This window comes from Pelodiscus sinensis, chromosome 2, assembly GCF_052426305.1.
Source record: "Pelodiscus sinensis isolate ZL-2025 chromosome 2, ASM5242630v1, whole genome shotgun sequence".
In the NCBI taxonomy this organism is placed as follows: domain Eukaryota; kingdom Metazoa; phylum Chordata; order Testudines; family Trionychidae; genus Pelodiscus; species Pelodiscus sinensis.
Window position 1 is genome coordinate 234088848 of NC_143053.1, and position 13850 is coordinate 234102697.

A 13850-nucleotide genomic window follows, 5' to 3' on the forward strand; every position below is an offset into this window, starting at 1 on the left:
ACTTCAGAGCCCACATCCCAACTCTCTGCCCCAACCCAGAGCCTCCTTTATCCCAAATCACTCATCTCTGGTCTCACCTCACAGCCCATAACACCAGCCAGAGCCTTCAGCTCCCTGCATCTCAACCCCTACTCTGAGTCCCCTCCCATCCCCAAACTAAAGTTTGAGAACTGCTGCTCTAGAGATAGGAAAACATGAATTTCCTTTCTCTCCCCTGCTGAATACCTGTGATATCAAGCCTGTTGCTCAACCCCCACTCTGCTCTAAGACCCCAGTCATGCCCCCCTTCTCACCTCATTCCACCTCTTCATGCCCCCTCCTCCAAGTGTGCTCTGCCCTTGTTCTGCCTCTGCCTGCCCCCGCTTCTCCCTCTCCCCTCATTGAACAGCTGACCAGCAATGACCAGAAGGGGGATAAGGAGCTGTTCAGTGGGGCTACCACTAGGTGCTTAGCACCCACTATTTTTTCCCCATGGGTTCTCTGACCCTCTGTTGTCATTGGACCACTACAATGAATTTCAGAAATGTCCTATGACTTGACAGTATTGCCACTTAGAAGTGGGCATTCCCCAAATGATGGGTAGCAAACCGTTCACTGCACCTTAAGGAAGGAAGGATTGACCTTAGGGAAATCAGGCAAAAATCATACCTATTTGATTAAATTGTTGAGATGTTGAGGGTACAATACAGCTCTTTGATGCCCTTGAACTTGGGGATCAGAAATCATTTTAAGTGAAGTCCTTTTCTGCAATATTGACAGTGAACATGTATGGCCAAAGTTGCACGGAGTAAGCAGAATTGGTACTTCTTGAAGGAGCACTAACTAGACTAAATCAGTCTCACAATGAATAGAGACCATTCATCTGTGGCTAAGATTTCCCATGTAATCAAGGAAGTGAGACAACCTGTGCCTAAGTGAGGGGCAAGATAGCAAAAAGAACATCAGCTTCTGTACTGCTGTGTTTGAAGGGGAAGTCAAATGGGTTGATTCTGCAGAGCTGATTGAGGACAAGTACGCCGATTCAAAGCAGAATTGGAGAACTCCCTTCTCTTGAGTTTTATGTTTCCTCTTTGAAAAATCATGCTGTCTTGGAAAAATTGCCTATAATACTGTTGCTGCAGGGATCTATAGTGATTCCATTGAAGGCTGGGGCATAGATCACTAATGAGCAAAGGGCAGTGTTGCCTGTAAGTCATGTGTTTGGGCAGCCACCCCAGAGAGATTCAGGTGCCACCCAGATGATTGACAGAGTGCTCACAGCATCCACAGTTGACCACGTGTGTTTCTACTAGTGGTGCACATCCACAATGCCTGGGTGCACATAACAAAATGTATTCTGCAAATGAGTGGAAAAATTAGAGGGAACATTAGTCTTTGAGGTGCAGCAAAGAGAGTCTTTGCAACATTTGAGAAAAATTAATCAAGTCAACAAAGGACAGGTTGGTGGCTGGGATTGGAACAAGAGCCAGCAATTGTTTGAGCACCAAGACAGTGTGTGCTAGGACAGTCTGAGTCAAACTGACGGGAAGACGGTGTGCCATACGTGCCAGAGCCAAAGAAGGTGCCAGAACTAAAGAAGGCACCAGAGAACAAGCCAAACTCTAACCATGTTTCTTACGTGATACTGGTGTCAGAACCACTCAAAGTCTCTGCACAATTGCTGAGGAGACAGATGGATTCAATACTGCAGGAGGTGCTGCCAACACAATGGACATCTGTACCAAAGGAAGGGTCTTGTACAGAGAAGTAAAGCAAATTCTTAGCTGACTTATAAGGCTGAAGGATTGTTGCTATCAACAATGCTGGCTCTGAAATGGTATTCACTGGTACCAGAATCAATGGCTGCTCTGCCAACAGTCTACAGCATAATATAAATAACTTCCCACCATGGTCCCAGGCCAGTAACTCAGCTCTGCTCTGGGTATCTAAACCTTTGGGAAGGCCCTGAAAAAGAAAAATGACTCCTCTTTCTCTGCTAAGAAGCGTCAGAGTCTAGGGGCCTATTAGAGACAACCATACTCACACTTGCAGTCTGCATGCAAGTCCTAGGGCACTCACTTGAGGGCCCCAGGATAGTCCATGAGATAGTGCTTGAGGCCCAGGTCTCCAGAAATCTCCCATCTTTTGTAAGGGCAGTAGATACTGCACCTCTCCTTAATTTGCCCCTTCCTATAAGGCTGTGGTTCTCAACTGGTGGTCCATGGTGACTTTTTTGGTGGTCCACAGGAACATTGTCCAAAGTCACATGGCGTGAGCAGGTACCGCCGTTAGGCTGTTTTACGCCATATTCACAAGCACGCGGTGCATCACCCATGGCGTCATGTGCAGGAGGAATTCTTGGATCTGAAAAATGATTTTGCGGCTCAAGACGTGTACCAGCAGTCTACCATAGAGAAATTTTGGGCCAGCGTGACCGGGAGTTACCCAAATCTGTCAGCACACGCAGTCAGATTTCTTTTGTCATTTGCATCACCTTATATGTGAGAGACTGGATTTTCGTGCTTGTTGCCCGTTAAGTCCAAACAGAGGAATCGGCTTGCAGTGGAAAGCTATATTCGTTGTACATTATCAAGTACCACTCCAAATATTGAAAAGCTTGTCAGTGAGAAGAGAATCCAAAAATCTGTTAGTAAGAAATAAATTTCAAACCTAAATATTCGTTGTCTGCTCTTTTTTATCATGTCTCAAAAAGAAGGGGATCCTGAAAATTTTTTGATTGGCCTGGTGGTCCGTGGACTGAAACGAGTTGAGAACCACTGCTATAAGGCAAAAAAGGCAACAAATACTGGGCAAACAGGTAAACACTCCACATGACAGTCAGTGCTTAAAATCTGGTCAATACTGCATGCAGAGCACTGAAATGATTAAAAATGAACATTAAATGTAAAATAAAATAAAACTTAATATATATTAACTGCTATTTCCAGATAAGGGAGAAAGCTAAATTGGCTAACTAAAGAAAAAAAGTCTGATGAGGTAACCTGTCTGATTCAAGCCATAGAAGCTGCAAAAGGAGTTAGGGGGCTCAAGGAAATGATACCTTCATGTAGACTCAAAGAGGTATTGTGAGGAAGTGAAGGCACACATGCCACCCCAACATGTCCTGCATCATAAAACTCTGCTTCCAGCACTCTGAGGGCACATGCATCTGAGTAACACACACATGTGCAACCACTCAATGAAGAATGACAGTGCTCAGCTGCTCTGGTCCTTATACTCCTGATAATAAACAAACCCACCAGATAATCAGCCACTAAAACCCCAAATATATATTTAAAAAATATCCATGTGCAGAGACCAACCTGAACACATACAGAACACCTGCTCTGTGGCCTGGACTACACTAGAAAATAAGGTTGGTATAATTATGACAATTCAGGGATGTGGAAAATCCACACTACTGAGCAAGGCAGTTAAACCTACCCAACACTTGCTGTAGACAGGATAGGCCAATAAGAGAATTCTCCCATTGATCCAGCTACAAACTCTCAGGGAGCTGGACTACCTACCCCAATGGGAGGAGCCATCCCATTAGTGTAGGCAGGGTCTTCACTGATGTGCTACAGTTGCGCAGAGACAGCAGTGCAGCTGTGTCACTGCAGCATTTTAAGCACAGCCTTCAGTAAGTAGAACTGCACTTAAAAGATTTGTAATATTTCCTTGGGTAGCAAATTAATGTTCAAATTGACCCCTACTTGTTATAAGGGTCTTGGCTACAGCAGGCAGTATGTCACTTAAGATCATGCATTCCTACCAGACGTAACACAAAGGCATAAGTGACAGATGGAGCACAGTGTCCTTCACTCTGAAAACCTTGATTATGACAGAGACAAATGGAATGTTTAACTATTTTTTGGGTGGTCATTAGCTTTGTTTGCTTTACTGAGTAGTGCAGCGATACCAAGCACAGCCTTTTTTGAAAAAATAATGAATCGACTGTTTCTGCCCTCCTGTCATTCATCTTTGCTGCTTCCGTTAAAAAATAATGCATGCATACAAATATTACTTTATAGATGTAACAGTTCAGCTCTCAATGGAGATATAGGTAAGAGTGCATCTCGTCCAATCTGAGTGGCTGCATTTTTAGGAGATTAGGTCCCCTCTAAAACTGTGACCTGGCCTGATTTATGTGGACTTCATTGCACTAATAGGAACAACACAAAAGCTGACAATCATAACATGGTAAAGTAAATACTATATTGTTATTCCACAGAACAGGGTGAACTTTTCAACACATTTCCAAACCATACCTTAGCTTTATTATATGAGAGACGTACAATGCAATTTGAAGGTGACATCAGTGAAGACTATACTCACTATGTTTAAAATAATTGAAAAACTTTGTGCAAAGCATGTATTTTTTTTTTAAAGAACTTTTTCAAAACACTCCACTGAACAAATATGTTTGTATGAATTGTGGTTCTAATGATGTTATGGCTAAGGCATTAGTCTGGAACTCAAAAGATTTTGGCCCAGAGACTTCTTATGTGACTTCTCGGTCAAGTCATTTATCGCTTGGTGCCTCAATATTTCACTTTTACAACAGAGATAATATTTTACTACCTTACAAGAGTGTTCTGAGGATTAATTCATTTATGTTTGTGTTTAGATACTAAGATAATAGTAAGGTACTTGATATATAACTGTCACTGCATAGTAGATTTGCTTTCTATAAATAAAAAAGTAATCTTTTTAAATGTGTTATGTTTATATATTTAAAGTGTTATATAGTTAAGATGGTGTTTTAATAGCTTATAAGTAGACAGAAAAAGAGACAAGACTCAAGTCGGCAACCTGTGAGAAGCACTGCTAGAGTATTGTTACGTTTGCATTTAGAGATTGTAACAACTTTGGAACTGAGAGCATTAAAAGAACTGGAAAATTCAAAGTGTAGAGGGACTGTAAATGGAAATAAGGCAACTAATAAGAAACTGTGAATTGGGAAAACTTTGACTATCATGTTAAAATTTAGATGTACGGCATCATGGGTTGAAACTTTCCTGAAACTCAAGTTAGCATTATCGATACTGTATGCCATCCAAAGGGGATTACTAAACACAAGCCTGTCAGTTTCAATATGTATCAACTGTATGATCCATAACTTTATATCCAACTCTTTAACAATTATTAAAGTTCAAGTTCGAAGTGTGGCAGGCTTTGGGAACACTTCCCTTTATTAACAAAAATAAAAAATCCTAAAAGAGAAATAGCTGAAAAGTACACTGTATGTAGTACCTATGATGTTTCACAACATACTGGTATTCTTAAAAAATCAATCTACTTTATACAGTCATTATGCACGGTATAAACAGTTTAAACTTTGCTTCTTACTCTTGACAGCCACATTAAGGGACTGCAACCCCTTATCAAGTCTTGAAGTAATTCCACTAATTGAAAAGAACTATTATGAGTAAGCACTTGCAAAACTGTCTGAATTTTTTCCCATCAAGAAGAATTCATATTATTTAAACATGAAATGGCAAAAATTACAATATCAAACTCATTTTAAAGGTTAAATATCTCACATGCCCCTCAATTTATGAAACAGATTTTGGGGATCCCTAGCATAATATCGATGATTAAAGACCATAAAAAATGAATAGGTTGAAAAACGAAGACTAAATAAAATGGTTTTTTTTGAAGAGCTTATATAGCTTATAGCTGAACTGCTTATCCAAGTTGATAAGTAATGGTCACCCGTATTTTAGCAGGTACAAAACAAGAATTAAACTCATGGCCTTTTCAATTTATCCTTATATTATAGTTCCACAAGCTTCCTGGGTGGAATCCGTATAGAATTTAACTGAAAATCTCTTTATTTTTTAATCATCTTGCAAAACATACTGCTTAAGTGAATCCTTTTTACTGACTCATTATTAGATTTGGTAGGTTTTTAGAGCAATTCTTATTAAAAAAAACCTATTAATTCCTACAAGGACTACTGACCTAATCCCCACTTTTTCATGTAGCCAACACACATGGAAAAAAACGGATTGACAGATGTCAGAAGAACTAGAGTACATGTGTTTTGAGAGATTAAAAAACCCACTGCTTTATTAAACTAAATACCACCTTGAATAAGAATAACCAACAATTCAGATCTGATGTTCCCATCTCTTCTAGCATTGTCCATGGACTAGATAACTATGTAAATTCACAGCATGCCATTACCTCATGTCTTTATTTATGAAACTGTTATTGAAACATTACCACTCTCATATCTGCGGACTGAACTCACTGAATATGGGGTCAGGTTACTCATGGGAAGAAAGAGTCACCATATTATGGCGGTTTGCTCTTACCTCCTGAAGTCCTCAGGGAAGGTTACCTTCAGTTCAACAAAATTATTAGTTTTGTCGCAGTACTACATGTCAGTATACTAACTGAAGCAGAAAGGTTAAAATAATAATCAGAAATGAAGTTTTTAAAAACATATTTCTCATTCTATTGTAGAAAAAAAATGTATAGCATGTGTGAAAAGCAGTTTTTATGACTCTCTGACACATTGTAAGTGACATTTGCTTCTAATCAATTTAAACTAAAATTGGTGACAAATTGGCAGATTTGAAAGAACATAACGTCCTTTCATTGTATCGTCTAAGATTGTATTTTTTAAATGTATATTTGGCCCCTTTTTATCATAAACACAAGAAATAGTGAATGCATTTACACTTCAAGATAAAGGCAATCTTGCTCCTCTCAAATAAAATCCTACTTATATTCTTGATGGATTGCCTCTTTTTTAGTATACCCACAAGCTTTAACCTCCCTCCCCCCCAGTAAATAATAATTAGTACAAAAGCAATGAAATTTTCCTAAGAATACTCTGATGTTTCAATTAAGGATCCTAAATACAGGCTGAATCTCTTTAGTTTGAGACCTATCAAGTGTCGAACCAGAGAATTTGTCAGGCCATGGGAGGTTAATGTCACCTAGTAGCATTACCGACACTTCCACTGCTTACTGAGCTCTTAGAAGACATTTAGGGGTAAAGCTAAGTAACATCACAGAACATTGATAGCCACAACTGGTGGCTATAAGCAAACTTTATGGGACCACTGTAAATTTGGCCACAGCCATGGTAAGTGGACATCCAGCTAACTTACCAGACCACAGATGTTGCTGGATGAGTGTGTGCCAGACTAGCAAGAGTCAACCTGTACTAAAATTATACTTCAGTAAAGCAAATGCTATAAATGGAACGTTCTATTGACTAACGAAATCTTGAGTTACTTTAATGTAAAACACCTGCATTGCATTCTTTTTTTTGAAACTTAAGACTTCAGGAATTCTTGCCATTTGTCATGTACAAAAGTTTAAGTTAGGAATGTATTCTACACAACAATCTCCAACAACTAAAAACCCCATGCTATTTGCTTTTCTTGTTCTCTTTTCAGCACAGTGGACACAATTTAATATTATATTATTACACTGCAATTCTTTTCCCTTCAATCTTGCTTATAAAATGCAGGTAGATGCAGCATTCTCTGGTTTAGAAAGTTACTTTGATAAATGACTAACCAGACAAGAGGGGAAACATACATAAATATTATACTGAATTAAAGGGGCAAAATATTTTGAGGAGAGTCTGAAGGAAATAATTCATATCTTTGCCATTCAAGTTTCCATCAGACCACAATACAATTTTTATTATAAAGGTGCAGGTTTTGCCATCTTTCTTGCTTTATGTACTTCCCTTATGTACTGCTTTCATACTGCAGTGTACTGAGTGAGTAAGGGTAGCAGAATATTTCAATTATTTTAAGCCAGTAAAACTTCCTCTTGAAAAAAATCTTGTTATTTCAAATAGAACCTAAAGGCACCTACACAAGAGTAAGCATAACCAAGATAAAACACAGCAAGTTATGATTCAATTAAAATCTTATACAATACATTACCTTCCGCCTCGGGCACTGAAAGGCACTACATGGATTCCCAAAGGCCCGCCATCATTGGAGACTTCTACGAGTTTCACCATATCACTGTGAGACAATGACGAATGAGGGAGCATGAACATGTACCGTAAATGAACCAAAAAACAGAGAGAGAGAGAGAGAGAGAGAGAGAGAGAGAGAGAGAGAGACACACAGACAGACAGACACACACACACACACACACACACATACTCTCTCTCTAAAGATATTCCAAAACTTAAGCGATGAATGATGAAAGCAATGCTGAAAGACTACATACCTGAATATTAGTCTGAGGGCATGAAAGGAGATCAATCATCAAAAACAATTCCATTAATAACAACTCAAATGAAAAAGGAACTATCCCTTTTGGTAACCTTAATCAGCTACAAGAATTATATACAGCACAATGACACAGTTTGCTTTGGGGCTTTTTGTTAAATTTAAGCTGTCTTGTCTTCAAGAAAGTGAAGGGTTCAAACTTAGGGTTTTTTATTTCTATTTCAATTTGTGAGTCAAATATGGCACAACCCACTTTTCTCAAAACTTAAAACTGACCCTATTATACTTCCTTCAGCTATTTAATAAAAGCTTGCTCTATCGTTTAATGTTTATTTAAGATAATGTATTAACTTTTAAAAGAGGGCTGTTTAAGTTTTAAATGGTTAGACCTCCATTTGGGGAAATCCCTAACACCATTTGATAGCTTGTTTTCCTACAATTTGTATACAGTAGAATGTCAGAATTATGAACTGACCAATCATACACCTCATTTGAAACCAGAAGAAAGAAAACAGCAGCTGAGATGAAAGCAAAGAAAAATCAAATACATTACATTACTAAACTACTAAAAAAATATGGAAACCTTTAAAAAAAGACAACAAAGTAAGGAAAATTTCAGTGCTTGTTTCACTTAATTTAAGATGATTTAAAGCAGAATTTTTATTCTGCTTAGCAACATTTCAAAGTCAATTTTCAGTTGTAAATAGGGATGCTAGATAGCAGGTAACAGAATAGTCAAGTAACTGCATTAATTTTTATCGGTTACTCGAACGTTCTGTAGTCTCCAGGGGTGGGACCAGCAGCCGTGCACTACGGAATAACAGAGGCAGCAGTGCAGGTGCCAGGCGGGAGCTGGTCTGCAAAGGGGAGCCTGTTTAAAAAAACAACTCCTGGTGCAGAACAGTTGCCTACTGCTCCATGCTGCTACCTTTGATACAGAGGCAACTGCGCAGAGAGCAGCAAACCCTGTTTTAAGGAGGTCCAAAACCCCTGTGGACAGAGGCTACTCCCCTTCCCATGGTGCAGCCTCTATCTACAGTGAGCCTGAGCCTGCCGAGGACAGACATTGCTCTGGCAAAAGCTCCTATTGGTGGGGGGTCTGAACTCCCCTTAGACAGAGCCAGCCTCTATCCACAGGAAGCTCTCACCCCCCTGCATACAGGAGCTGCTGCCACAAAGCAGCCTCTGCCCATGGTGAGCCTGGGCCTGCCACGGGCAGAGACGTCTTTCTCTGATAGAGGCAGCTGCGGAGGGAGGCAGCATCACGGATCTAATGCCGGCTTTTGAGATACAAAGACAGCAGGGTGGGGAAGAGAGGAGCAATGTGAGTAGTCAAGAAGATTAAGAGATAAGACTAGGCTTGTACACTCAACTACTTGTTAACATCCCTAGTTGTAAAACTTTAGAAAGAACAACCAAAACATTTTGCTCTGTTACAGACAACCTCCATTCCTGAGGTGTTCATAACTCGGAGATTCTATTATTTCTGTTTGTTATGTGTACTTATAGATCTATATTTCTGTCTTTTTGGAATAATAAATGTAACATGCCATATGGCAGTCATGCAGAATTGATTCTGAGTTTTACTTCTTGCTTTGGTAAGACAAAAGGACAAAAAGCTCAAGAAAAGCCAGAAGTAAATCTTTTTATTTCAGAACACCCACACATTTTGGACAGATTGGCTTGGGAGCCAAAAGCCATAAAAGATTACAAAACACAGATGGACTGAGACAGGACCACAAAAATGAACACTTCAAAACCTTAAGAACAAAAGTTCTGAATCCAAATCTGAGCTTGTAGCTTTTGCTGGCCTCTCATACCAATATACAGTAGACTTCTGATAATCCAGAACCTTTGGGACGTAGGTGGTGCCAGATTATCAGACATGCCGGACTATCAGGAGGTACTATAAGTTGGTTATATATATACTGTATCCAGTATATACTGTATATAAAGTGTTTTAACCCTTTTTATTGTACATACTGGATACAATATACATTAATGTTTTATTTTTTTAACCCTTTTTTACCCTTTTTGCTCGGTTCAGCTGCTGCTGCTGCGTTGTGACTCGTTTTTGCCGAAGTTCACTCACTAGGCTCTTGCCATTTTGATGCCGGACTATTGGGAGTGCCATACAATTGGATGCCGGACTATTGGAGTTTTACTGTACATTACATTTGATAGTTGGCTTGCCTCCTGCATAAGTACTAGGAATATGAAACCTTGCTTAATCAGTTAACCGGTTAAACATTATTTTTAACCTGTTAACTGCTTAAACAGAGCGGGCAGGGGACCACTCCAGCTCACTTGGGCAGGAGCGCTTGCTCCCTGCAGCAGAATGGGCTGCTCTGGCCAGGTCAGGCCCAGCCCACCACTGGCAGCCGGGACACAAGTTAATCGGTAGCTGGAACACATCACCCTGTAACAATGATGTTTACTCATTAACCACTGACATCTCTAGTAGGACAAAAAAGATTTTACCTACAGTCAGGACAGGCACTTATGGCCAGATGCAATGGCCTATGGATGACACGAGGGGCCTTTCCATCGATTTCAACAGGCACTGGATCAGACCCATACTGCCACACGAAATGATAGTATTTAATCCTAAATATTGTGCCTGATATTGGCCAGTACCACATCATTCAGAGGAAAATTTTTCCCCTGCATCCAGGGCTGGCAACATACTTTGGTGGGCAAAATGTGTAGTGGGGGGGGGGGGCTACCTTGGGCAGAAGGGGCAGGGCTAGAATGGGTCGGCAACCCTCAGCATTGCTCAGACCATGCCATGCCTCCTCCAGGCAGCACTCAACACCACCAAGACCATGTCATGCAGGTCTCTGGGTACTGCTGCTACCATGGTAGCAGCCTGGAGCTCTGAGACCTTTTAAATTGCCAGACCCCAGGGAAACTGCCACCTTGTCCCTCCCCCTCTCCACATCAATGGCCCTGCCTACATCTGTCAGCTATCATTTTCTCTATATCCTTCTACTTTTATAAGAAAAAATTCTACATAAATTATATGCAAGTGTCCTCATAATCTATATAAATATCACATTTTTTAAAATCATCCTAAATTTGTCTCTCTATGATCTCACATGACAATGAATTCTAGAGGATAATTATGTATTGCATGAAAAGTTTTCCTTTATCTGATTTGAATTTACCACCTTTTGATTTAACTGATTCTACCTTTTTCTTATATAATGAGAAAGGATAAATGCATCCACCTCTCTCTCATGTCCCCTTTTCTAATCCACACCCATTTTTCCAATTTATTCCCTGGAAATGTCTCCATGCCTAAGTTCATTTTCATTGTACTTCTATTACCACTACAGCTCCTTTGAGGTAGGATGACCATGAACTGATCAATTCTCCAGATGATGGTAAACACAGATTTACTTAACAGCATTATAACTTTTAGTATTATTTTCTGTCCCAAGTGTCATGTGTCATAACATTGTTTGATTTCCACTGCACATGAGCTGTGCACAAGGTCTTTTAAGGGTCAACTAAATTCAATGAAGCCTAGAAAGTGTTGTCAGAAGTGCCTTTTGCTCCCCAGCTCATTATTGGTTGTTGTATGTCTTGCTGTTCTAAAGGACACATTTTGCTTCCATTTGTCAATTTTGAGGGCCAAGAGGAACTTAACAGTCAATTTTTAATCCCCATAACAATCAGAAGCTCTACAGACAAAAGGATGAATTTTAAAATACTCAAAGTATAATGGACCATTTCTCAACCAGTATCGCAGCCACGTCTGAGTCAGAGTTTTGCAATTAAACAGAAAGAGAACAACTTCCTTGATTTCATGTTTCAGCATTAAACCTTCAGTCACTGAATCTTTCCTAGAGTCAGGGTAAGTTTCAGGTTAGGCTTATCTGATATCACTAACGTAATTTTGTTTTGGCTGTGTAGTCCACCTCTGCAAAATTCCTCCTTCCCTTTGTGGAAGAAATAAAGATCTGTAGTGCCTCAGCTCTCACCTACCAATATTTTGGGAAAGCCCTTTGGGTCCATTCCTTCCCACAATATAACCGCCAAACCTTAAAATGTCGTAGGGTTAGCATCTTCAGTGCAGACAGAATAAATCACCCACAAATCATATTATAGCGACACCTCCATATCTCTGCTGCTGAATTACTTGTGAAGCCTCTTTAATAATTGGGATAAAAAGATATCCAAGGTGCAAAGGGCAAAAAACCCCACTCTGTTTTACACAGAGTTGCAATCAAAATAAATGCATATTACAGGCTTTGTGTTTTTACTGACATAACTAATCTTGTGGTAGTAAGAGCTCTTTACTATAAATCTTACTGTTTACAAATGAGGCAAATGTATCAGCAACTTACTCTAAGGAAAAATTAGTTGTGCTCTCCAAACCACTGTCTGCGTGTCCAACTGGTTCAACTCTGCTATTGTCCTCCTCCGTCCCATCTTCATCCTGTAAATAACAAAGATATTATCCTTTAATATTCCATTTTCTTAATTAGGATTACTCTATCCAAGATGATAGCATATCCTTCAATGACTTATAGTCTTGTCTAACATTACAAACACAGTTATAAATTACTTTGTTTTATTATAGGCTTTTCTGTAACATATCTAGAGAAATGTTATCATGACACACTACTAGAGTTTAAGAATAAGTATGAAATGACATGGAAGAAAATCCACGGTAAGGCACAATTTATTAATTAATGAATTTAGTCCTGTCATTAATCAGCTTACTGAAGGACTGACTTAAATAAAGAGACATTCAACTTGAAAGCTATTTAATTTAAAAAGATTAAGTTTAATGTTATATCAGGTACTACTGAGTTTCTTTACCAAGTTATTCTCTCCAAAGTTGTTTTCTGAAAAGCTTCAGTAAATATAAGGGGAAACTTACTAATTATACAGAGGAAAGAGAAAAAAATGAATATCCTCAAAATGCTGTCAAATGCACTAAATGACCAAACTGAGGAAATGAACATATATATAAAATCTCTTTCAGATTTGTAGCAATGTAAGATGTAACATGTAATAAACGTAGGTAAAATAACATCACAGAAATGATTTAATTTGACAGACTCCTTCTAAAATATTTACAGCCAAATGTTTGGCCAATGCCTTATGTGATTTCAGTAAACTAAATGAGGTTTCAATCAGTGCAGTTTTTCATTCCTAGTCTTACAAAACCCGTATGTACATATGCAGCCCCGTGGAAGTCAGTATAGATTCTTTTCTTGAGTAACGTTCTGCAGGATCTGGCTCTTATTGATTAAATTACTGAGAGATATTTTGCAAGTGTGTTTCAATTACTGAAATAATGGAATTACTAAAGCCAGCATCTCTCATATAGCAAAGTACAGAGAATTTTATATATTGTTTACCGCAGAACTTCATTAACAGAATTGAGAGATATTTATGGCTTCAAAGAACGAAAAAAGCTCTAATGTTAATTGATTGATTTTACTTTCCGGAACTGCAAATTAAAAATACATATATATTATTCACCGTGCCTATAATTTTTAATGTCAGAATTGGGAATAAAGTACTTCCAAATTTAGACCAATCTAATTAATGGGCTTCCATTAAGATTAGAGAAGGAAAAGCATTTTTAGAACTATGTTATTCAATAGATATTTATATTTTTAATTACCCATGTGATCA

At 38.8% G+C, this 13850-nt stretch overlaps 1 protein-coding gene across 13 annotated transcripts in view; it reads right to left on the reverse strand.

Moving 5' to 3' along the window:
- The window catches only part of PARD3 (par-3 family cell polarity regulator), a 683059-nt gene that overhangs the window by 284950 nt on the left and 384259 nt on the right, over window positions 1-13850 (reverse strand). For all 13 annotated transcript variants that reach the window (XM_075922689.2, XM_075922683.2, XM_075922685.2 and 10 more), the window contains 2 exons: window positions 12548-12639; window positions 7899-7982 (listed from right to left, as the gene is read on the reverse strand). In XM_075922689.2, the coding sequence (XP_075778804.2) occupies window positions 7899-7982; window positions 12548-12639 (176 nt within the window). The remainder of the gene's footprint in view (window positions 1-7898; window positions 7983-12547; window positions 12640-13850) is intronic.